The sequence below is a fragment of the Aquarana catesbeiana genome, linkage group LG12 (assembly GCF_042186555.1).
Source record: "Aquarana catesbeiana isolate 2022-GZ linkage group LG12, ASM4218655v1, whole genome shotgun sequence".
Taxonomy (NCBI): Eukaryota; Metazoa; Chordata; class Amphibia; order Anura; family Ranidae; genus Aquarana; species Aquarana catesbeiana.
Window position 1 is genome coordinate 180,792,911 of NC_133335.1, and position 23,222 is coordinate 180,816,132.

Genomic DNA, 23,222 nt, shown 5'->3' on the forward strand with positions numbered 1-23,222 from the left:
AGAGGTCTGCTGAGAGTCCTAGAACAACATCAGGATTCCATAACGTTCTATTGGGAAACCCCACTTCATTGCATGGTGGCAATACAAGCGTTATTGACTCAGGTGACATACGTCTCTCTGAGTCCAACAGTTCCGGTAAGCCTGCATTGCTTCCATACAGAGGATCCATTTATCACATATTACTTCTTTTTAGTTTGGCATCCAAGAGGTGTATAACCCCATTACATGTGCGGGACTTTTATTTTATTTTATGTTATTTTATTTTTATATTTCTATGCATTAGATGCTTATTGGAGTTCCTTTTCATTTTGGAACACATGGTGTTAGGAACAATTGTTTGATATATTTTATTTGTAAAAACCATCATCTTAACCAGCGCTACACTATATACACCATGTGTACAGGGTATAAAAGAAAAATGGTGACAGGGGAGGGAGCTCCAGCTGACTGACAGCCTCACCTCTGTTCCTGTGTGCTGTGTGAAGGGGGTGTGTCCCTTCCCTATAATCAGCTCTCAGAGCTCTCCTCACTGAGCTCTATAGGGTGTAATTTCATCTCTCCATCCCCTTTTTTTCTGACAGTTTAGACAAGCTTTATAAAGTCTGGACTTCTAGACAGGTGTAGAAAAGAGAAGACTGCAGATAGACAGGTGCAACGTGTGTAGGAGGATTTGTTTCCTCTCTGTGTACCACCTGAGGTCTGTGACTTCACTGGGTATATGTAATGTTTTACAACCACTTTAAAGTGAAAGTTCAGCCAAATGCTAACTACTTAAAGTGTAACTAAACCAACAACAGTAAAATCAGTCTGTATATGCAGTAAAGTATGATTGTTATACTCCCTGTGGAACTGAAGCGGTTCCACTGCATTGTGTAAAAAGGCTGTTTGATCCTGTCTTCTCTGATCCTCCCCTTCCTGTACTGTCTCCAAAACATGTCCGGATAAGACAGAGTTACTGGAGTCAGGCTGCACATGCTCAGTTTGGTTTGTATTACTGGAGAGTTTTTCTTTTTTTTTTTTTTAGAGAGTGCATGTGATCAGCACAGGGCCAATCAGCGCTATCCAGATAGAGGGTAGGGGTTCTGCATCCCAATAGGTCAGCCAGTGCCTGATGAAAACTCCTCCTACAAGCCTTTACCAGACACTGATAAAAGTCACAAGACTGCTATATACTGCTGATGAGAAAAGGTATTTAGCCATTTATATTTACTAAAATTGTATTTACATAGTCTGGGTACTGTAGGAGACCAGATATAGTGACTGCAGGGTCCTGGTTTTAGTAACACTTTAAATCTACCCCCCACCCAGATTCTAAGCCTATAATATCTACCCTGTCAAAGGAAAGATGTCCATACTTACCTATTCTGAGGGTGCTCATGTTCAGTCACATGATCGGGTCCCAGCATTGGCTTCAGTATAGAGCAGGGACAGCCAACAATGTATTCCCCATAGTAAGCCTACGTGTGACGTCATCGCTCAGGCTCTACAGCCGGTTTTCCCTGAGGTCTCCTCTTCACCGAAGCCGGCACTGGGTCCCGATCATGTCACCAGACCAGAGTGCCCTCAGCATAGGTAAGTATGCTGATCTTTCCTTTGCAAGGTAGATAGAGTAGGCTTAGAATGGTTATGGGAGTAGATTTAGTGTTTATCTGAACTTCCACTTTAAAGTTATCCTGTTATTTTGCTCTGCATAGGACAAGCACAGGCTTGGTTTAAGTTTTCCTTTAAAGTCAGCGCTACCCAGAACAGATATGTAAGATTTGGATGGACACTATATAGTTTTCATACAACTTTTAGACTCCAGAGCAGAAATCTCTTGCAGTAATTTGTAGCTTCTGCTCTTCCCACAAGGCTATAATGTAGGTGGCTTTCTATTATATTTGGACTCCCCAGTTTTTATTTGTTCATGCTTCGCTGGGAGCATTACATATACTGTGGGGGGGGTTATCTACTAAACGTAAATCCACTTAGCACTACAAGTGCACTTGGAAGTGCAGTCGTTGTAGATCTGAGGGGGTCCTGCAAGGAAAATAAAAAACAGCATTTTTGCTTGCACGTGATTGGATGATAAAATCAGCAGAGCTTCCCCTCATTTCAGAGCTTCCCCTCAGATCTACAGCGATCTGCAGTGACTGCACGTACAAGTGCACTTCCAAGTAGTGCAAAGTGGATTTGCCTTTCGTAAATAACCCCCTATGTAGGTTAGAACAAAAGACAAACATCCACCAAGGTCAACCTATCAAAGCTCCAACACATTTGGTCCAGAAGTTAGTAAGACTTGTGGGTGACTACAACCAATTTTGCCTGTCAAAGAGAATCTCTGAGAGACAGAAAAAGCCAACATGCGATTCCATTAGCCGTCAAACACACTGTACACAATAAGTAGTAAGATATCAATATTCTGGACTTACAAAAGAAGAATAGTACTAGACCAATGATGACTACTAACATGACCACCACAATATAAATCCAAGTACTGTTTTTTTTTGGAAGAGGACCTGTAGCAAAATAAAAAAAAAAAATGTTACTATGTATTGCAAAAAATAAATGCCACACTATATATAAACAAAACATTTTCACCACCCAACAAACGCTAAGTAATGTTGAAGATGGGATGCATATAAAGTAACTGTTTTAGCAGCCAAAGGATTTATAATTCTGTCCGTCCAGTCTTGAGACTTATGGTGGCCATACACGCTTCGCAAAATGAATTTTTTATTTTTTTTTCTGATTGATCTCTTCTCATAGAAGTAATTGATCTATAGTCAACAACCCCTCACATCGCTATGGAACACACAGGTAATGGATTTTTTGATTGATTGTTAAAGAGGAGGTCCAGCCTGGGGAAAAAAATTAAAAGTCAGCAGCTACAAATTCTGTATAGACTTTTAATATAGGGACAATCCCCTGTCCAGGGAACCCGCGATGTCGGCACCCCAAGCTGATCCATCCATTGGCTCTGGGTGCAGGCGCTGGCATCTTCACTAAGGGAAACGGGAAGTGAAGCCTTGCAACTTCACAGCCTGTTTCCTACCAAGCATGCGTAAGTCGTGCTGCGCTTCCTGAATGGTCCTGCTTACTTCTGGGACCTCTGTGTGTCTCTCAGAGGACAGCGGGTGGCCAGAAACGGAAGGGGGAGCGGGTATCTGGTTTTGACAGTTATCTACTCCCCCCCCCCCCCCCCGAAAGGTGCCAAATGTGGCAGCGGAGGGGGTAGGAAGCAAGCAAGAGGATCTTCCCCTTTTGGGTGGAGCTACACTTTAAGATACAATTGTAAATTACAATTGTATCTTATCGATTGCATTTCTGTTTCCACCATGTCATCTCATAATCTGATTGATCAAAATATGATCATATTCATGAACAAAGTATCCCAGTGCAGTTGATTGATGCAAACGATCAACAATATACCATACTGGTCAATCAAATCTGATCAAAATTGCATCTAATTGCATCTAATTGCAAATTGATCGGTAGGATTCGATTATTTTGTTTTTTATTCCATAATATTTTATTGAAATGTTTTGTAAAGAATTACAATAGTAACAAAAAGCCAAATACAATGAGCGTAATGAAAAGTCAACATTAGTAACGGAATTGCTGGTTAAGGAAGGTCAGTGAAATTGGGTAAATAATAACTCACAAATCTGAGTTTCCAAGTACCCGCACAAAAAAAAAAAAAAATTAAATAAAACAAAATCAAGATACAGAATACTATTCGCAAATTCACAATTCTGTACCCTCACTCAGCAATATGACTCTTTATAGAGAAAAATCTGGAGGAGGTTGATTGAAATGCACATTGATCAGATAAAAAAAAAAATTCAAACTGTATATTGCCTCCGTTACACAGCACAATCTTGTTTGGGAAGGGGACCTGATTTTTCTTTGCTGCAGTTACATTTTCACTTACAGGTCTTTTCCCTGTCCCACTCTGTGACTGGACAGTGGAGAAGAAGCAGTACACTAATGAGCTCATCTCTCTGTCATTCTATCCTATCCTCCTATCATATCCTCCTTACACTGCAGCACACACCGGATTGGCTCCATGTGCTTCTTCTCCCTCCCCATCACTGAGCTCTGCTGTACAGACTGTACTGCAGACTGCAAGAGACTGATATCAGGTTAAATTCAGGTACACTGCTTGCATTTACACAGAACACATTTAGTGATGTATTAATGATTACATTGCATTGATTTGTGCCTTTAATATCTGCAAATAGTTGAATTTTAAGGGAATTTCTGCAGCTACTGTGTGTTCACACAGCAATTAACATCAGTCTAACCTCTTAAGTCTAAGTACCTATGGATGATTTTACTGGCTCAGCCAGGCAAACAAAATGCCCTGCAATTATTAATCAAGGCTCTATTCACATCTGTGCATTGTGGTAAAACGGGTAAAACCGCAAAGCATCTTAAAACACAGAACTAAGTGCCATTTATTTTATATGGCATTCCAAAGCACCTAGCCAGGGCACTGTATGTACCCTTTCTGTGGTGTGGGGGTGCTGCATTGGGGAAAATGGTGTAGGTTCATTAAAAGGTGTGTTGCAGTGCATTGACAGCCTATTCATCTGTGGTTCCATCTTCTACCCCACCCCTCCCTTCACTACACAGCAATGATACAGGGATTTGGGGAAGGAATCATAGCGCACGGTGGGGGACACAGGCAATTAACACTCCTGGAAATGTTGAAAGGTGAAGTCTTAAGCCAGCCATACCCAGATCCAAATTCGGCCTGTTTGGGCAGGCATATTGTACCCAAGTCGATCCATCGATTGACTTGGGTACAACCAGCCTGTCGAATTTTTCACATTCTTTACTGCCAGCAGCTATAGCCACTAGCAGTAATCATTGTGTTCTACCAGACAAGAAAGCTCCCAGTGATACCCCCACCCCACAGAGAACACAATAGCATTGTGGGAGACATTCCCCCATCAACACTGACTGTGTTGATGGGAGAATTGATTGATTTTATTTTCTTCCACCTGTGGTGGAAGGAAAGAAAATTGAATCCTCTATGGGCTGCTTAAGGCTACATTCAGATGGCCAAATAGCAGGGGATAGTTTGCTGGGTTCAGAATCTACAAATTGGCCACCCTGGCTGCTACAGTGAGGCCATTGGAATATAGCCTAAAGGAGTCTGCATCGCTAGACTGGATGGGAGGTAGGAGACATGGGTTGCCAGAAAGGTGAGTATAAGGGCTTTTTTCTTGCAAGGACCATCTGATTTTTTTTAAACTGTCTGGCAGGTTTAAGGCAATGCATGTTAAAGCGTGTAACAGTGCTAATTAAAATATTTTCATTAATGCACCAAAAGTCTGAGTGGGCCCTAAGGGCAGGAGTAGTACAGACTGATGGAACAAGTAGCAAATAGCCAATGGTATGTGCTGCACAGCAGTATGCAGTAGCTTATTGCACTGATGGTATAATCTTAAAACTTTGTGAAATTGGTCATGCAAAGCTTGTAGCATTCTCAGGCATGCAAATTTGACAGGTGACGCTGCCTATCATTCTCACCCACTGAAGTCAATGGGGCTGTGCCGAAACTGCAAGTCAGAACACTTGGCCCATGGTTGTGGAATAATGGTTCTATACAAAATCCCTTGGCTGGGGGAAAAAAAAGGAAACGTTTTCAGGAGGTGCCAGAGTCACCTCCTAAATACCTAAACGCCACAGCTCTGCTGAAGGAGAGAAACTGCCTCCAGTTTGAAAAAGGCCTTACAGTCGGTCTACTGTGTAGCTTACAGCATAGGGGTCATTTGATTAATTTGTTTGCAATCAATCTTAATTTGGGGGGCATAATTGAGGAACTAATAGCATCCTTGTACCCTTAACCTTGTCTTTACTATAGTAAAATGCAAACAGAATGGGTCCAGAGTATAAACAAGATGCAGAAAAATTTCCGCTTTAAAACAAATGTATATAAATGTCTTTTGCTGTCATTTACCTCGTTTTAAGCAGATGGAACTTCTACAATGTATAATGACTAATTGTAAGTGATCATTGTTAAAAGTTAATAGAATCTAAATGATCAAATCAACTTCCAAGACAATTTGCTTTCAAGATTGTTCTAGTTCCATAATGCCAGCTTTTGTAGCATAGCAGATGCTAAAATCACGATACCAGTAATAAAGTATGTAACAAATCCTGAGGTTTTTAGAGACCAAACAATTTTCCTATCCTGTCGTTTGAGATTTTGAGTGTTATCATAGGAGCTACGTACTGAGCTGGCTGTCCCAGAGTTCCCATGCAAGAGGGTTGTATAATGTTCTTTGTTCTGTGTGTAGCTGGTTTTGGGTCAATTTTATAGAATTTCTATGTTTATGCTGACAAATATTTGACCTAATTGTTTAAGTTTTTATAAGAATTTTTTTTTACAAATAGACATTTAATGTGATCCTAATATATAACTAAATTATCACACCCTTTACTCTGATACCCTAACTAAAATCTAGTGGAACCAATTGCCTCCTGTGTGTAATTTAATCTCAGTATAAATACAGCTATTCTGTGAAGCCCTCAGAGGTTTGTTAGAAAACCTTCGTGAACAGCATCATGAACACACCAGCATCAAGGAACACACCAGACAGATCAGGGATAAAGTTATGGAGAAGTTTAAAGCAGGGTTAGGTAATAAAAAAATATCCCAAGCTTTGAATATCTCACAGAGCACTGTTCAATCCATCAAAATGGAAAGAGTATGGCACAACTGCAAACCCACCAAGACATGGCCGTCCACCTAAACTGACAGGCTGGGCAGAGAGAGCATTAATCAGAGAAGCAGCCAAGAGGCCCATGGTAATTCTGGAGGAGCTGCAGAAATCCACAGCTCAGGTGAGAGAATCTGTCCACAGGACAATTATTAGTCATGTACTCCACAAATCTGGCCTTTATAGAAGAATGGCAGGAAGAAAGCCATTGTTGAAAGAAAGCCATAAGAAGTCCAGTTTGCAGTTTGCGAGAAGCCATGTGGGGAACACAGCAAACATGTGGAAGAAGGTACTCTGGTCAGATGAGACCAAAATTGAACTTTTTGACCTAAAAAGCAAAACGCTATGTGTGGCTGAGAACTAACACTGTACATCACCCTGAACACACCATCCCCACAGTTAAACATGGTGGTGACAGCATCATGTTGTGGGGATGTTTTTCATTAGCAGGAAAAGGGAAGCTGGTCAGAGTTGATGGGAAGATGGATGGAGCCAAATACAGGACAATCTTAGAAGAAAACCTGTTAGAGTCTGCAAAAGACTTGAGACTGGGGTGGAGGTTCACCTTACAGCATATAGCCAGAGCTACAATGGAATGGTTTAGATCAAAGCATATTCATGTGTTGGAATGGCCCAGGCAAAGTCCAGACCTACATTCAATTGAGAATCTGTGGCAAGACATGAAATTGCTGTTTATAGACGCTCTCTATCCAATCTAACAGAGCTTGAGCTATTTTGCAAAGAAGAATGGGCAAAAATTTCACTCTCTAGATGTGCAAAGCTTGTAGAGACATATCCAAAAAGACTTGCAGCTGTAATTGCAGTGAAATTGTGTGCCACTTTGTGTTGATCTATCAGGTAAAATCCCAATAAAATTAATTCACGTTTTTGGTGGTAACATGACAAAATTGTAGAAAAAAGGGGTATGAATACTTTTTCAAGGTACTGTGTGTATGTGTGTGGATATATATATATATATATATATATATATATATATATATATATACACATATATACACACACATACATAAATGATGGTTTCCCTTTAAAATCCACAACACAATTGTGTATGTAGGCAATGAATAATAACTTACCACAGACAACATCAGCTCTGTCAGTTCCTGGACGGATTTGTAGTTGTGATCTACCACAGCTAGAACGAAGACATAACAAGTTGTGATATATTCCACATATGGATTTATTGCATTTAACCAACAATAGTCAAAGGATAAATGTGGCATGTAAAAAACTACCGCAAGTTAGTCATCAGTGCTACATTTTTTGTTTTAAATTTAACTCTTGTAAGTATTTGACTTGGTACCAACCTATTGCAATCCCCTGTATAGCGGCATTCAGATATTCAGAGAGAGGAAGGGGTGGTTCTAATAGTCAATTAAGTGTGCTTCATAAAAATGTGCTGAAAGGAAAAAGCTGATAGGAGGGAACAGAATGAGCAGAGGGATGATTTTATCAGTTTGCTGCTTCTCCTTCACTGTCCAATGAGCAGCCTGGAGTTATACAGCAGACACCACTGTACCCCTCCTACAGAGTATAACTAACAGAAATTTTAATTGTTAAGTGATGTAATTTGCCTGGCTGTTCTTTGTGACAGGGCTGTGTAAATCTCAGGAATGAATGGATAGAAATTAAAATCCTGTGGTAGGTTCCCACATTTATATTTCATGTGTGTATTTACGTTTGCCTGGAGTTCAGATTTAACTTTGCTCCTTTCTATTTAAGGTTTTCTCAATTTGGGTTCCTCCAGATGTTTCTTGGAGATTCTTGAGCAATGGGAAATTTTAGCCTCTTTTATACTGTAAGTAACCACTGATACCAGTTATGTTTAGCTATCTCTAATGGCGCGTACACACAAGTGGACTTCTCGTCCGCCTAAACTCCGAAAGACTTTGACAGAGTTCCGACGGAGTTGCGCCGGAGTTTCAATGAAACGGACTTGCCTACACACGATCAAACCAAAGTCCGATTGTTTCAAACGTGATGACGTACGACCGGATTAGAATAGGGAAGTTCATAGCCAGTAGCCAATAGCTGCCCTTGCATCGTTTTTGGTCCGTCGGACTAGCATACAGACAAACTGATTTTGTGATAGGAATCGAGTCCGTCGGAAAGATTTGAAACATGTTCTATTTCTAGGTCCGTCTGAATTTTCGACAGAAAAGGTCCAATGAAGGTCTGATGAAGCCCACACACGATCGGAATGTCCGATGGAATCGTTCTGTCTGACCTTTTCTGCCGGAAAGTCTGCTCGTGTGTACATGGCATAAAACACCTTTCACATGGGTATTGTTGGTGCCGAAAAGAACGGAAGTCTCATTTTTACACATCTCAGCCACCTGTCAAAACCTACAAAATGGCCTCCAGGCAGCCCCATACACATTTTCACAGCTGCAAGACTTTCAATTGCAAGAAATAAGTAGGGTGGGGCAGTGCCCCAACTGCATCTAGCTTACGCAGTTGTGGTGTGGTGAAGAGGGATTTCAGTGTGAAATCCCTCTACAAACAGTTGTGCAGGAGGTGACATATTGCCTTCTGATCGCCTGCTTCTCTTCACTGACCAACACTGTAAAGAGAAGGTCTTTCCACTGACCACAGTTGTAAGGCTCATTCTTCCTATTGTTCACCAGTGTAAGTGCATTCTTCCCACTGTCCACCAATGTAAGGAGGATTCTTCCCAATGACTACGAATGTAAGGACCATCCTTTCCACTTATCAACATGCAGGGTGAGGGCAGGTCAGGGTGACAAGGTGGTTGTCATGCCCTCCATGTTTCCCTCCCTGTTGGGCACCAAGCAGGGTCACATGAGAGGCCTACTCCAGGGCGGGTGTCAGAGAGGTTACCTGGTTGGGTGCTGGTGCGTGCCAGGTCCCGTTGGCGCGCGCGTTCCTGTGTGTGCTGGGGAGCGTGCTTCTGGGGGCACTGGTGTGTCTGACTGGCTATGGTGTGCGTGGTAGTGCCCAGGCGCGCGTCCGCCAATGGGCATTGGGATGTGCGTGCCTGGTGGTGCTGGTGTGCGCACCGGTGTCCGGGGGCGCACTCGGGCGGGTGCGCGGGCGTCTGTGCGTATCGGCGCACGCACGTGCGCTGCGTTTGGCGCCAATCAGCCTATTTAGGCTTGCTGCAATCTCTGCTCAGTGCTGCCTGATCAACAGCTCCTATGCCAAAGTTCCGTTACTCTCTCTGTGTTCCTGAGTTCTGATCTGTTACGACCCGGCTTGCCTATTGGACCTTCCTGACTGCTGCCTGAACCTGACCCCGGCTTGTTTGACCCCGCTTATTCCTGCTCCTCTTGTACCTCTGCTGCCTGCCCATTGCAGACCTCTGCTTGTGTGTGACCAGTCTAAACAGCTCCTGCTCAGCATCTGTTTCCGGTGTTCCTGACTACTACCTGCTGTTTGGAGGACCACTTCTCTTCCGGGATCCGGATCCCTGCACCAGGCTCTCATACCATTCCGCACTCGTGGGCTCCCTGTCTACTCTATCTGGGGTCCCGAGTCGGATACGTAAGGGAGCCTACCCTCTGCCCAAGCGGACTCACCGGTCTGGTAAGTGAGAGACCTGACAGCGGGTTCTTCTGGGCTATGCTAGGCACCTTGTACAGGGTCACCTTGTTCACATGGGGTACCTTTACTTTGTGCCGTCTTCTTCATCAATGCCCTGGGACAAGGCTGATGCTCTTGTGGGGGAATGCTCAACGTTAATACGGACCTCTAATCTTGGATCTTAGAGTTAAACATATACCATGCACACCTGCACTGCAACTGTTCTCCAGTTAACTCTTCGGTCCCCATGTTAATCGTCAATCTACACCTTCTCTGTATTCTGCATTTAGGAGGGACATGCTAAACCTTGTTCACATCCACCTGTCCAGCGTTTTCCACTACTACTCCCCAATAGCATACTGGGCCCCGCCGTACATTCTGCACAAGCTCCACATGTGCATATAACTTAACTCTTGAGCTTCTGTACCTCTGTACAGGATGGGAACCTCTGCAGGGCAAATCTGCTCCCGTTGCATTGGGAGACAGCCCGCCGTTGGAAGGAGTGCTGATAACATTTCCCCCGCTGTTAGAGGCCCTTCCACCTATAATGGGTACACGCTACCAACAGGCTGATTGTTAAACATCTGTTACCCTTGGTATAACTTGTCTTCCTATTACTCCACTCCACACCAAAGTCTTCATACCCCAGTGTGTTAAGACCCACTCGGTGAACAATGCCGGTTACTTGCAATACACCTCGATCAGTAACTTCCGACCAGGCAAGGACAACAACATTTCAAAGTGCAAAATTAAAATTTAAATGTCTAACATACAAGTACAGGGTCTTTCCTAAGTTCCTACTCCTAGCTACAGGCTTGTGCTGCCCTGGTATACCTGCAAAGAAGAGGTCCAGCAAATATAGTCCTTCAGAGGCACTCTCATGCAGATGCAAGTCCTCTAGAGGCATGCTCTAGTTCTAGTGTCTTCGGGGCGAACCTCAAGTTCAGATGACTTTACATCCTGTTGGTAATAGATGGCCTCCTTCTGCTCCTCGCGAGTAACATTCTCTGTCTCTCTCCCTTACAGGCATCGGTCTCAGCTCTCTCTCTCTTGGGCTCTCCACGGGAGGGGGGGGGGCGGGGAAATCCCCAAACTCTCCCTACTATAGCTCTCTGGGGGTTCACCATGTACTGGACCACTGTCCCATATTTATATATCACAGGATTAGTGGGCCGGACACACAGAGAAGAACCCTCCAAAAACCAAAGAATCGAGAAAAGCATTACCTCCTCCCCTCCTGGGCAGCAACTATCTGGCTATTTCAACCTGCTTACAAACATGCTAAGCGGTAGCTATTGTAAGGTGCTCCCAAAGACCTAAAAGTTATTTCAAGGATTCCTCCATGTTAAAAGGGTTTAGAAAGTCTGGTCTATTCTAATCACATAAAAATTTAAAACATTGCACTTAACCAGCATTGCTGCACTAGAACGTGATCAGCACACCGTACATATACCACACCAAATAAGGGTAACAGACATTAAAGCTAATCAAACTGATATATGCTTTACAGCCATGAAAACACATACACACACTCTGCCTCCATCTTAATTTGTGACGGGAATAACTTTAATCGACTGATGTTTTATTAACCAGTAGGCCTAAAGCAAGCAGCAATACTGTTTGGTGCAATTTATGCATTTTTGTTCATCTGGAATTCCTTTGAAGGAAATTAGCAGATTTAATTTATGTAGCTGAAACAGGTTTTCTTCATTAAAAAAAAACACACACACACACGCATTTATATCAAACAGCCTATTTACTCAACACTTTGCAATTAAAGAGCTATCTTGATTGAGTTCTTCAAAGTTAATGCTGCCTGTAGCTACAACATTTTATTAATAAATGAAATGGAAACTACTATTTATAATTTATATTTATTATACTGCCTTCCATTTACCAATGTGATAGCAGAATGTCATTAAGAGTCGCTGAAAATTTCTCTATCTATAAATTATTAAAAATATGTAAACAATTGTCTTTTACAATTACCAAAAGCATAGGTTGCACTTGCATTTGCTCCCTTATACCTGTTGGATCCTGGCTGGCTATACTGCGCTTACAGTAGATCTAAACCTAATTACTAAAATCATATTTAAACTTAAACACGCTAATGTAATTTTAATAATTGTATTCACTCTTTTTTTTTTCAACCTCTTCACGACCAGTCATTGCAATGAAACAGACCATCAGAGCACCTTTTTCTCTAATGCCCCATACACACGATCAGAAATTCCGTCAGAAAAAACTTGAATGGTTTTTACGACGGAATTCCGCTCAAGCTTGCCTTGCATACACACGGTCACACAAAAGTTCTCTAAACTTTTGACCGTCAAGATCGCGGTGACGTACAACACTACGACGAGCCGAGAAAATGAAGTTCAATGCTTCCGAGCATGCGTCTAATTGTTTCTGTGCATGCGTAATTTTTTGCGCTTCCGAATTGCATACAAACACATTTTCGGATAGGAACTTTTTCCGACCGAAAAATAGAGAACTTGCTCTCAATCTTTTGCTGGCTTGAATTCTGCCAGCAAAAGTCCGATGGAGCATAGACACGGTCAGAATTTCTGACCAAAAGCTCTCATCCGACTTTTGCTGGTCGAATTTCTGATCGTGTGTACGGGGCATAAGTGGACATTTAAAGACATCTTTATCTGTTTTGTACATGCGCCTTCCAGATGCAATCACAAAGCCTGTGATCAAGCTGTCATTAGACAGTGCAGATCACAGACAAAATCAGTCAGAGTGGCTCCATGCCTTGTGATCGCTGTGAACTAATCAGAGCAATCGCATGTTGTAAACACTGGCTGTGATCAGCAACTAGCCATCCCCTTCCTCTTACAACTTCTACACTCTGCCAGTTTATTTCCTTAGTCACAGCTATGAAACCAGCTTATTCAGGATCTGTATGACATGCCCTTTGACGCTTTAGTTCATCAAGCAAGCAATAGCCTGGTAGCACACATGGGAATATGATTCTGGAATACTAAACATTCCACTAATATATTGTGATATTATGGGGTTTCACTGAAGTTTAGTGCTTTCCAATGAGTTCAAAACTAGCCAGGAATTATGTTTCAGGACTTGCTGGCCCAGTTTTGTTTCTAAGGAAAGTAAAAGAGCCCTTGAAGGGCTTTCCACCATCACTTCAAACACCAAAGTAAAATGGCATCAAGCCTCCTGGCTTCCTCTCCCAGCGCCGCTGCTCAAACCTCAACTTAGGCCTTTAGTCTGGTCCTTCAGACTGTCTCTCAACACCACTGCGCTCATGTGCATCTCTGCACCTCTCTTGGCTCTCTTGCAGTTCCCTACTGCACTGGCCCATGCCCTGACCTCTGGACAGGGGACCTTCTGTCTCCCGGGTCGAGCCCTGAATTGCAGACAGCTCGTTGATTATAAAGGCTGTGTGCACCTGCACACACAGCTTGCTGGTCTCCGGTGAGGGACCTGGACACATGATTTGTCCCTCCCAAGAATCTTTAAAGCTTCAGGACTCCAGAACCCAATCCAAGAGTAATGCCGCGTACACACGAGCGGACTTTACCGCAGACTTGGTCCGTCGGATAATTCGAACGCGTGTAGGCTCCAGCAGATTTTTTTTCCCCCAAAAGTTCGATGAACCTAGAAATGAAACATGTTTCAAATCTTTTCAAGGGACTCGAGTCCGGTCGAAAAATCCGCTTATCTGTATGCTAGTCCGACGGCAGAGGCGTAACAAGAATCTTCAGGGCCCCGGTGCAAGAAACCATGAAGGGCCCCCACCAGTGGCATTGCTAGGTCTACAAAAGATCTCGGGCTAGAGCCCATAGCAGCTAAGTAAGGAAAGTCATACACTTTGGCGGGCATACACATATATATAATATATATGTGTATGTATATATGTATATATGTATATATACATATACATATACATATACATATATACATATCTGAATGCGGATCCCCCACTTACATCAGGGTCCCCAGGGATCCACCACCTACATCAGGGTCCGCAGAACCTACATTAGGGTCCCTAGAGAGCCTCCCTACTTATATTAGGGTCCCCAGAGAGCCCCCCTCATTACATCAGGGTCCCCAGAGAGCTCCCCTTAATATCAAGGTCCCCAGAGAGCCCCTCCTTACATCAGGGTCCCCAGAGAGCCTCCCCCTACATTAGGGTCCCTAGAAAGCTTACCCTTACATAAGGGTCCCCAGGGAGCCTCCCCCTACATTAGGGTCCCCAGAGATCCTCCCCTTACATCAGGGTCCCCAGAGAGCCTCCCCTTACATCAGGGTCCCCAGAGAGCCTCCCCTTACTTCAGTGTTCCCAGGAAGCCCTCCTTACATCAGGGTCCCCAGAGAGTCTCCCCTTACATCAGGGTCCTTAGAGAGCCTCCCCCTATATTAGGGTCCCCAGAGAGCCTCCCTCCTTACATCAGGGTCCCCAGGGATCCCCCCTTACATCAGGGTACCCAGAGAGCCCCACTTACATCAGGGTTCCCAGAGAGCCCCCCTACATTAGGGTCCCCAGAGAGCCTCCCTTACATCAGGGTCCCCAGAGAGCCTCCCTTTCATCAGGGTCTCCAGAGAGCCTCCCTTACATCAGGGTCCCCAGAGAGCCTCCCTTACATCAGGGTCCCTAGAGAGTCCCCTCCTTATGTCAGGGTCCCCAGAGACCACTTTCCTTACATCAGGGTCCCCAGAGACCCCTTTCCTTACATCTGGGTCCCCAGAGAGCCCCTCCTTACATCAGGGTCCCCAGAGAGCCCCTCCTTACATCAGGGTCCCCAGAGAGCCCCTCCTTACATCAGGGTCCCCAGAGAGCCCCTCCTTACATCAGGGTCCCCAGAGAGCCTCCCCCTTACATTAGGGTCCCAGAGAGCCTCCCCCTTACATTAGGGTCCCCAGAGAGCCTCCCTTACATCAGTGTCCCCAGAGAGCCCCCCTTTACATTAGTGTCCTCAGAGGGCCCCTTCCTTACAATAATGTCCCCAGAAAGCCCCCCCCCACATCAGAGTCCCCAGAGAACCCCCCTTACATCAGGGTCCCCAGGGAGCCCTCCTTACATCAGGGTCCCAAGCGAGCCTCTCTACTCATATTAGGCTCCCCAGAGTCCCCCTCATTACATCAGGGTCCCCAGAGAGCTCCCCTTAATATCAAGGTCCCCAGAGAGCCTCCCCCTACATTAGGGTCCCTAGAAAGCTTACCCTTACATAAGGGTCCCCAGAGATCCTCCCCCTACATTAGGGTCCCCAGAGCGCCTCTCCCTATATTAGGGTCCCCAGAGATCCTCCCCTTACATCAGGGTCCCCAGTGAGCCTCCCCTTACACCAGGGTCCCCAGTGAGCCTCTCCTTACATCTGGGTCCCCAGGGAGCCCTCCTTACATCAGAGTCCCCAGGGGGCCCTCCTTACATCAGGGTCCCCAGAGAGCCCCCCCTACATTAGGGTCCCTAGAGCCTCCCCTTACATCAGGGTCCTTAGAGAGCCTCCCACTATATTAGGGTCCCCAGAGAGCCTCCCTCCTTACATCAGGGTCCCCAGGGATCCCCCCTTACATCAGGGTACCCAGAGAGCTCCACTTACATCAGGGTTCCCAGAGAGCCCCCCTACATTAGGGTCCCTAGAGCCTCCCCTTACATCAGGGTCCTTAGAGAGCCTCCCCCTATATTAGGGTCCCCAGAGAGCCTCCCTCCTTACATCAGGGTCCCCAGGGATCCCCCCTTACATCAGGGTACCCAGAGAGCTCCCCTACATTAGGGTCCCCAGAGAGCCTCCCTTACATCAGGGTCCCCAGAGAGTTCCCTCCTTACGTCGGGGTCCCCAGAGACCCTTTTCCTTACAACAGGGTCCCCAGAGAGCCCACCTTACATCAGGGTTCCCAGAGAGCCCCTCCTTACATCAGGGTCCCCAGAGAGCCCCTCCTTACATCAGGGTCCCCAGAGAGCCCCTCCTTACATCAGGGTTCCCAGAGAGCCTCCCCCTTACATTAGGGTCCCCAGAGAGCCTCCCTTACATCAGTGTCCCCAGAGAACCCCCCCTTACGTTAGTGTCCTCAGAGGGCCCCTTCCTTACAATAATGTCCCCAGAAAGCCCCCCCTACATCAGAGTCCCCAGAGAACCCCCCTTACATCAGGGTCCCCAGGGAGCCCTCCTTACATCAGGGTCCCCAGAGAGCCCCCTCTACATTAGGGTCCCTAGAGAGCCTCCCCTTACATCAGGGGCCTTAGAGAGCCTCCCCCTATATTAGGGTCCCCAGAGAGCCTCCCTCCTTACATCAGGGTCCCCAGGGATCCCCCTTACATCAGGGTACCCAGAGAGCTCCACTTACATCAGGGTTCCCAGAGAGCCCCCCTACATTAGGGTCCCTAGAGCCTCCCCTTACATCAGGGTCCTTAGAGAGCCTCCCTCTACATTAGGGTCCCCAGAGAGCCTCCCTTACATCAGGGTCCCCAGAGAGTTCCCTCCTTACGTCGGGGTCCCCAGAGACCCTTTTCCTTACAACAGGGTCCCCAGAGAGCCCCCCTTACATCAGGGTTCCCAGAGAGCCCCTCCTTACATCAGGGTCCCCAGAGAGCCCCTCCTTACATCAGGGTTCCCAGAGAGCCTCCCCCTTACATTAGGGTCCCCAGAGAGCCTCCCTTACATCAGTGTCCCCAGAGAACCCCCCCTTACGTTAGTGTCCTCAGAGGGCCCCTTCCTTACAATAATGTCCCCAGAAAGCCCCCCCTACATCAGAGTCCCCAGAGAACCCCCCCTTACATCAGGGTCCCCAGGGAGCCCTCCTTACATCAGGGTCCCCAGAGAGCCCCCTCTACATCAGGGTCCCTAGAGAGCCTCCCCTTACATCAGGGGCCTTAGAGAGCCTCCCCCTATATTAGGGTCCCCAGAGAGCCTCCCTCCTTACATCAGGGTCCCCAGGGATCCCCCTTACATCAGGGTACCCAGAGAGCTCCACTTACATCAGGGTTCCCAGAGAGCCCCCCTACATTAGGGTCCCTAGAGCCTCCCCTTACATCAGGGTCCTTAGAGAGCCTCCCCCTATATTAGGGTCCCCAGAGAGCCTCCCTCCTTACATCAGGGTACCCAGGGATCCCCCTTACATCAGGGTACCCAGAGAGCTCCCCTACATTAGGGTCCCCAGAGAGCCTCCCTTACATCAGGGTCCCCAGAGAGTTCCCTCCTTACGTCGGGGTCCCCAGAGACCCTTTTCCTTACAACAGGGTCCCCAGAGAGCCCCCCTTACATCAGGGTTCCCAGAGAGCCCCTCCTTACATCAGGGTCCCCAGAGAGCCCCTCCTTACATCAGGGTCCCCAGAGAGCCCCTCCTTACATCAGGGTCCCCAGAGAGCCCCTCCTTACATCAGGGTCCCCAGAGAGCCTCCCCCTTACATTAGGGTCCCCAGAGAGCCTCCCTTACATCAGTGTCCCCAGAGAACCCCCCCCCTTACATTAGTGTCCTCAGAGGGCCCTTTCCTTACAATAATGTCCCCAGAAAGCCCCCCCCCCTACATCAGAGTTCCCAGAGAACCCCCCTTACATCAGGGTCCCCAGGGAGCCCTCCTTACATAAGGGTCCCCAGAGAGCCCCCTCTACATTAGGGTCCCTAGAGAGCCTCCCCTTACATCAGGGTCCCAAGCGAGCCTCCCTACTTATATTAGGGTCCCCAGAGCCCCCCTCATTACATCTGGGTCCCCAGAGAGCTCCCCTTAACATCAAGGTCCCCAGAGAGCCTCCCCCTACATTAGGGTCCCTAGAAAGCTTACCCTTACATAAGGGTCCCTAGAGAGCCCCCCCCTACATTAGGGTCCCCAGAGAGCCTCCCCCTATATTAGGGTCCCCAGAGAGCCTCCCTCCTTACATCAGGGTCTCCAGGGATCCCCCCTTACATCAGGTTACCCAGAGAGCCCCACTTACATCAGGGTTCCCATTGAGCCCCCCTTACATCAGGGTCCCCAGAGAGCCCCCCTTACATCAGGGTCCTCAGAGAGCCCCTTCTTACATCAGGGTCCCCAGAGAGCCCCTCCTTACATCAGGGTCCCCAGAGAGCCCCCCCATACATCAGGGTCCCCAGAGAGCCCCCCCATACATCAGGGTCCCCAGAGAGCCCCCTCCTTACATCAGGGTCCCCAGAGAGCCCCTCTTACATCAGGGTCCCCAGAGAGCCCCTCCTTACATCAGGGTCCCCAGAGAGCCCCCCTCCTTACGTCAGGGTCCCCAGAGACCCCTTTCCCTACATTAGGGTCCCTAGAGAGCCTCCCCTTACATCAGGGTCCTTAGAGAGCCTCTCCCTATATTAGGGTCCCCAGGGATCCCCCCCTTACATCAGGGTACCCAGAGAGCCCCACTTACATCAGGGTCCCCAGAGAGCCCCTCCTTACATCAGGGTCCCCAGAGAGCCCCCCTCCTTACATCAGAGTCCCCAGAGAGCCCCCCCCCATACATCAGGGTCCCCAGACTACTGACTCCCCCCCCCTCCTTCAAGAGGTTCCCCATGTACCTGGCTGGTGGAGGTGGGAGGCAGCGATCGGCAGCTCCATGGTATCCACAGGCAGGGAATCTCCATGAGGCTTGTAGTTCTTCTCCCGAGTGTATACAGTGGAGAGGGGAGGGGCCTCTGACCCGGGCATGTATCAGCAGCAGTGTACAAGCAGAGCAACTCACTGAAAGTGAAAGTGATACCTGCCCGGGTCAGAGGCCCCTCCCCTCTTCTCTCCACTGTTTACACTGACACTCGGGAAGAGAGAACTACAAGCTCCAGGGAGATCCCACCGCCCACAGGCACAATAGAGCTGCCGATTGCTGCCTCCCACCTCCCCCCACTGCATTCTAAACGGCAAGCCAGAGGTGCAGGGGGAGATGCCGGGTCTTGGGCCCACCCACAGCGGCAGAATGGCAGGGCCCAGTCGCAAGTGCGACTTCAGCGACCCCTATAGTTCCGCCACTGTCCGACGGACTAAAACTGACGCTAGGGCAGCTATTGGCTACTGGCTATCAACTTCCTTATTTTAGTCCAGTCGTAGGTCATCAGGTACAAATCCGTCGGACTTTGGTGGATTGTGTGTGTCCAAGTGTGTGTAAGTCCGGCGCAGCTACACTACAAAGTCCGTCGGAAAGATCGTCGGATCAAGTCTGCCGTAAAGTCCGCTCGTGTGTACGCAGAAAACCGAAAAAACAACTTTCTCATAATATCCATTCTGGAGCCCCTCAATCTGCATCCCTGAGAACCCTGCAAGCCATTTACCTCTTTTTATACAGTGGGAGGGAATGCACGGTCACAAGAAGTATTTGTATTGCGATTAATGAGGTTACTAGAAGCTCTCACATACACAGTCTTTATGTAAATTCTGTAATATATGAACATACATTTTCCAACCTGAAATTAACCACTTCAATACAGGGCACTTCCCCCCTTCCTGCCCAGGCCAATTTTCAGCTTTCAGAGCTGTCGCATTTTAAATGACAGTTACGCGGTCATGCTATGCTGTACCCAAACAACATTTTTATAATTTTGTTCCCACAAATAGAGCTTTCTTTTGGTGGTATTTGATCACCTCTGGGTTTTTTATTTGTTGATAAATAAAAAAAGACCGAAAATTTTGAAAAAAGAAAAAAGTTTTTCTTTGTTTTTGTTATAAAATTTAGTAAATAAGTACGTTTTATCCTTCACTGATGGGCACTGATAAGGTAGCACTGATGGACACTGATGATGAGGCACTAATATGCAGTACTGATGGGTGGCATTGATAGGTGGCACAGAGGGGCATTGTGAGGTGGCACTGATGGGCACTTATAGGCGGCAATGATGGGCACTGATAGCCGACACTGATGGGCACTTATAGGTTGCACTGATGGGCACTCATAGGCAGCACTGATGGGTGGCACTGATAGGCAGCATTGATGAGGAGGCACTGGCAGGCGTTACTGATGGCCACTAATTGGCATCTTTAATGTGCACTGATTGGCACCTCTAATGGGCACTGATTGGCATCCCTAGTGGTCATGGGTGGGCATCCCTGGTGGTCATGGGTGGGCATCCCTGGTGGGCTCTAGTGGGCATCCTTGCTGGGTCTGCACTGATAATCAATGCGATGATTATCAGCACAGACACCCCCCCCCCGTCAGGAGAGCAGCTGATCGGCTCTCCTCTACCTGCGCCTTGTCAGCGCGAATAAACGGTACTTCCTGGTTACGATGTTATCAGCTGTGATTGGACACAGCTGATCACATGGTAAAGAGCCTCCATCATAGGCTCTTTACCGAGATCGGTGATGCGGTGTGTCAGACTGATGCCCCTGCAGCTTATCTTGCTGGACATCATATGAAGTCCAGTCAGGATAATACAACAATATTTTTTTGGCTGTCATTTTTCTATATGGCGGGCAGGAAGTGGTTCATTTTTAATTCTCATTCTTGTTCCATTATGCCTGTGGAGCAGGCATCACTGAATGGTGGGCCGTAGTCTGGATCCGGACTGAGCCACTGCCCCAACTGAACAGCTGCTGTTGCGCCATTTAGGAACCACTTCGTTCCCCAAGCCTCCGCCACTGTCATTATCACAGCAGAGCAAAGAGCGGGAGGCAGGACAATTCTGAACTGCGGGTGGGAGGCACAAGAGCACTGTTGGAAGACGGGAACAGGAGTGGCCCGAATTAACTTTTTAGGTTAACAAGCAGGTGGCTGGTTGTAAGGACTCAGGGTGGTGCTTGGAACCAATCACCAGCCTGTTAATATGAAAATTCAACTCAAGCAGCTCCCTCCCTCCATGCAGTGGTGCTGTGCCCCCCCCCCCCTGTCTAAGGTAGGAGAGTGAAGGGGGGGCAGAGGACATGGCTGTGAAGGATGGGGGGGATTTAAATGGGGCAGAGGACACTACTGTGGGGGGGGGGCCTGGGCAGTGCTGTGTGTGTGGGGGGGGGCAGTGGGATGGGGAAATGTGAATTGTGGCAATGATGTGGGGGTGATGGGAAGAATGCAGGGCATGCTATTGTGTGTGTGTTGGGAGGGGGACTGATGTGGGTGATGTGAAAGGGGGGAGGTGGGGGGGTATTTTTGTGGAGGGGGGAGGGTGCTGTGGGAAAAATATGTGAAGAGGGCCGAGCACACTATTGTGGGGGGGGTGAAATTGGGCAGTGCTGAGGGGGGAATGTGAAGGGAGGCAGTGTAGTGAAAGTGAAAGGGGCAGAGGATACTATTGTGGTGGTGGGGTGATGATTTGATGAGGGGGTTGAGGACGCTGCTTTGAATAAAGGGGGGCATGTGATCTGAAATGGGTTCAGAACACTACTTTGAAGGGAGTGGAGGGGCTGATGTGAAGGAGCACTGAGAACACTACTGTGAAGGGGAAACTGTAAAGGGAAGTGGGGGACTGTGGTGTGCAAGGGACCGAGGACACTGATATAAGAACAGGATTGTGATATAGGAGGAGATGGCTGTCATCCGAAGGATCTGAGTCATCACACAAAAGAGCAATTTGGACCTCTGCTTAAAGAAAATTTTACTGATCGGACCTCAGTGAATTCTGATTCAATACTCCTGCTGTAGAAGAACTCAAGCGCCTTTTTTCAAATATAACGTTTTTTAAATGTAATTGTTCTTGGAGGATGTGAACACACTAAACCAACAGTGAAAATGTGCTTCATTTGACACAATTGATACTTCCAACATCTCTACACGCACAAGTCAACAAAATAGGTCACAAAGCTGATAATTGCAGTGTTCCGCCTGATATAGACTTTTATCATTAGGATCAAATTAGCTTTAAGGAGCCCTTTATAATACCTTGTGGTAATGCATGGTTTCTTCAATTTTGAATGGCACCCCAATACTAATATAGTTGTGGACAACACTCCTGCCCTGTAGTGCACCACATTGCACGACATGTGTGTTTGGTGTGGTGCTTTGAAAAAATGGTGCAGGTTTGTCTTTGCCTGCATTGTGGTGCTAAAGCAGTCCATTCATTAAGACAACACAGTTCTAAAGCCTCGTACACACGATCGGATTTTCCGCCAACAAAACCGTGGAATTTTGTCCGAAGCGCGTTGGCCCAAACTTGTCTTGCATACACACGATCACACAATTGTTGGCCAACAATTACGAACGTAGTGACGTACTACGTTGTTTTCCAGCTCTTTAGCGCCACCCTTTGGGCTCCTTCTGCTAATTTCATGTTAGTAGAAGTTTGGTGAGTGTTGATTCGCACTTTTCATTTTGTGCTTTTCATTTCGTGCTTTTAATTTTGCGCTTTTCAGTTAGTTTCTGAACGGCCATTCGTCAACCAGACATGTTGCGGAATCGGAAGAGATAACGTGTTATTTAATTTGGCCTTGGAGATTTTGCTTTGACAATTTTTTTGGGTTGATTTGGTATATTTTCTATATTTTTGGATGCATAGAATGCACTTTTTGGTTAAATTCTATTGGCAGATAGCATGTCTAATTTTATTTGTTTTATTTTTTTAATACACAATAAAAAAAATAGTGGAGAATAATACTTGGCTATGTGTTTTACTTCAAATGACAGTTTGGGAGTAGGCAGTTACATTTAAAAAAATACAATGTAAAATTAACAAGGGACACCAACATAGTTGTATCTTTGATCTGAAAAACTACACGATAATGGTGTTGTGGTAACTTGCCCCAAAAAAAAAAAAAAAAAAAAAAGCATAATAATATTATTCTTGATATCACTAGAAAAAAATTTGTGATAAAACTTTGAAAATTTGTTTGCAATAACTCCATCAGTATCATCAGCAAAGCAATTTCATTATTATCCCATAAAGTAGAAGAGAATGTGTGCTGTATTTCAAAATTTCATAATTTGCCACGTCACGAATGTTAATTCTCCATTACGAATGCTAGTTTACAAGACTGACCGCTTCTGGCTCTTCCTTGCTTCCGAGCATGCGTGTTTGTACTTTGGACTTTTGTGCGATGGATTTGTGTACACACGATCGGCAAATCCGACAACA

General features: G+C 46.5%; 1 protein-coding gene across 3 annotated transcripts in view; it reads right to left on the reverse strand.

Moving 5' to 3' along the window:
* CD40 (CD40 molecule) overlaps positions 1-23,222 on the reverse strand; it is a 152,751-nt gene that overhangs the window by 20,861 nt on the left and 108,668 nt on the right. For 2 of the 3 annotated variants that reach the window (XM_073606251.1, XM_073606252.1), the window contains exons 7-8: positions 7,808-7,866; positions 2,412-2,498 (exon numbers count right to left, since the gene is read on the reverse strand). In XM_073606251.1, the coding sequence (XP_073462352.1) occupies positions 2,412-2,498; positions 7,808-7,866 (146 nt within the window). The remainder of the gene's footprint in view (positions 1-2,411; positions 2,499-7,807; positions 7,867-23,222) is intronic. The other variant, XM_073606254.1, reaches the window with a different exon arrangement.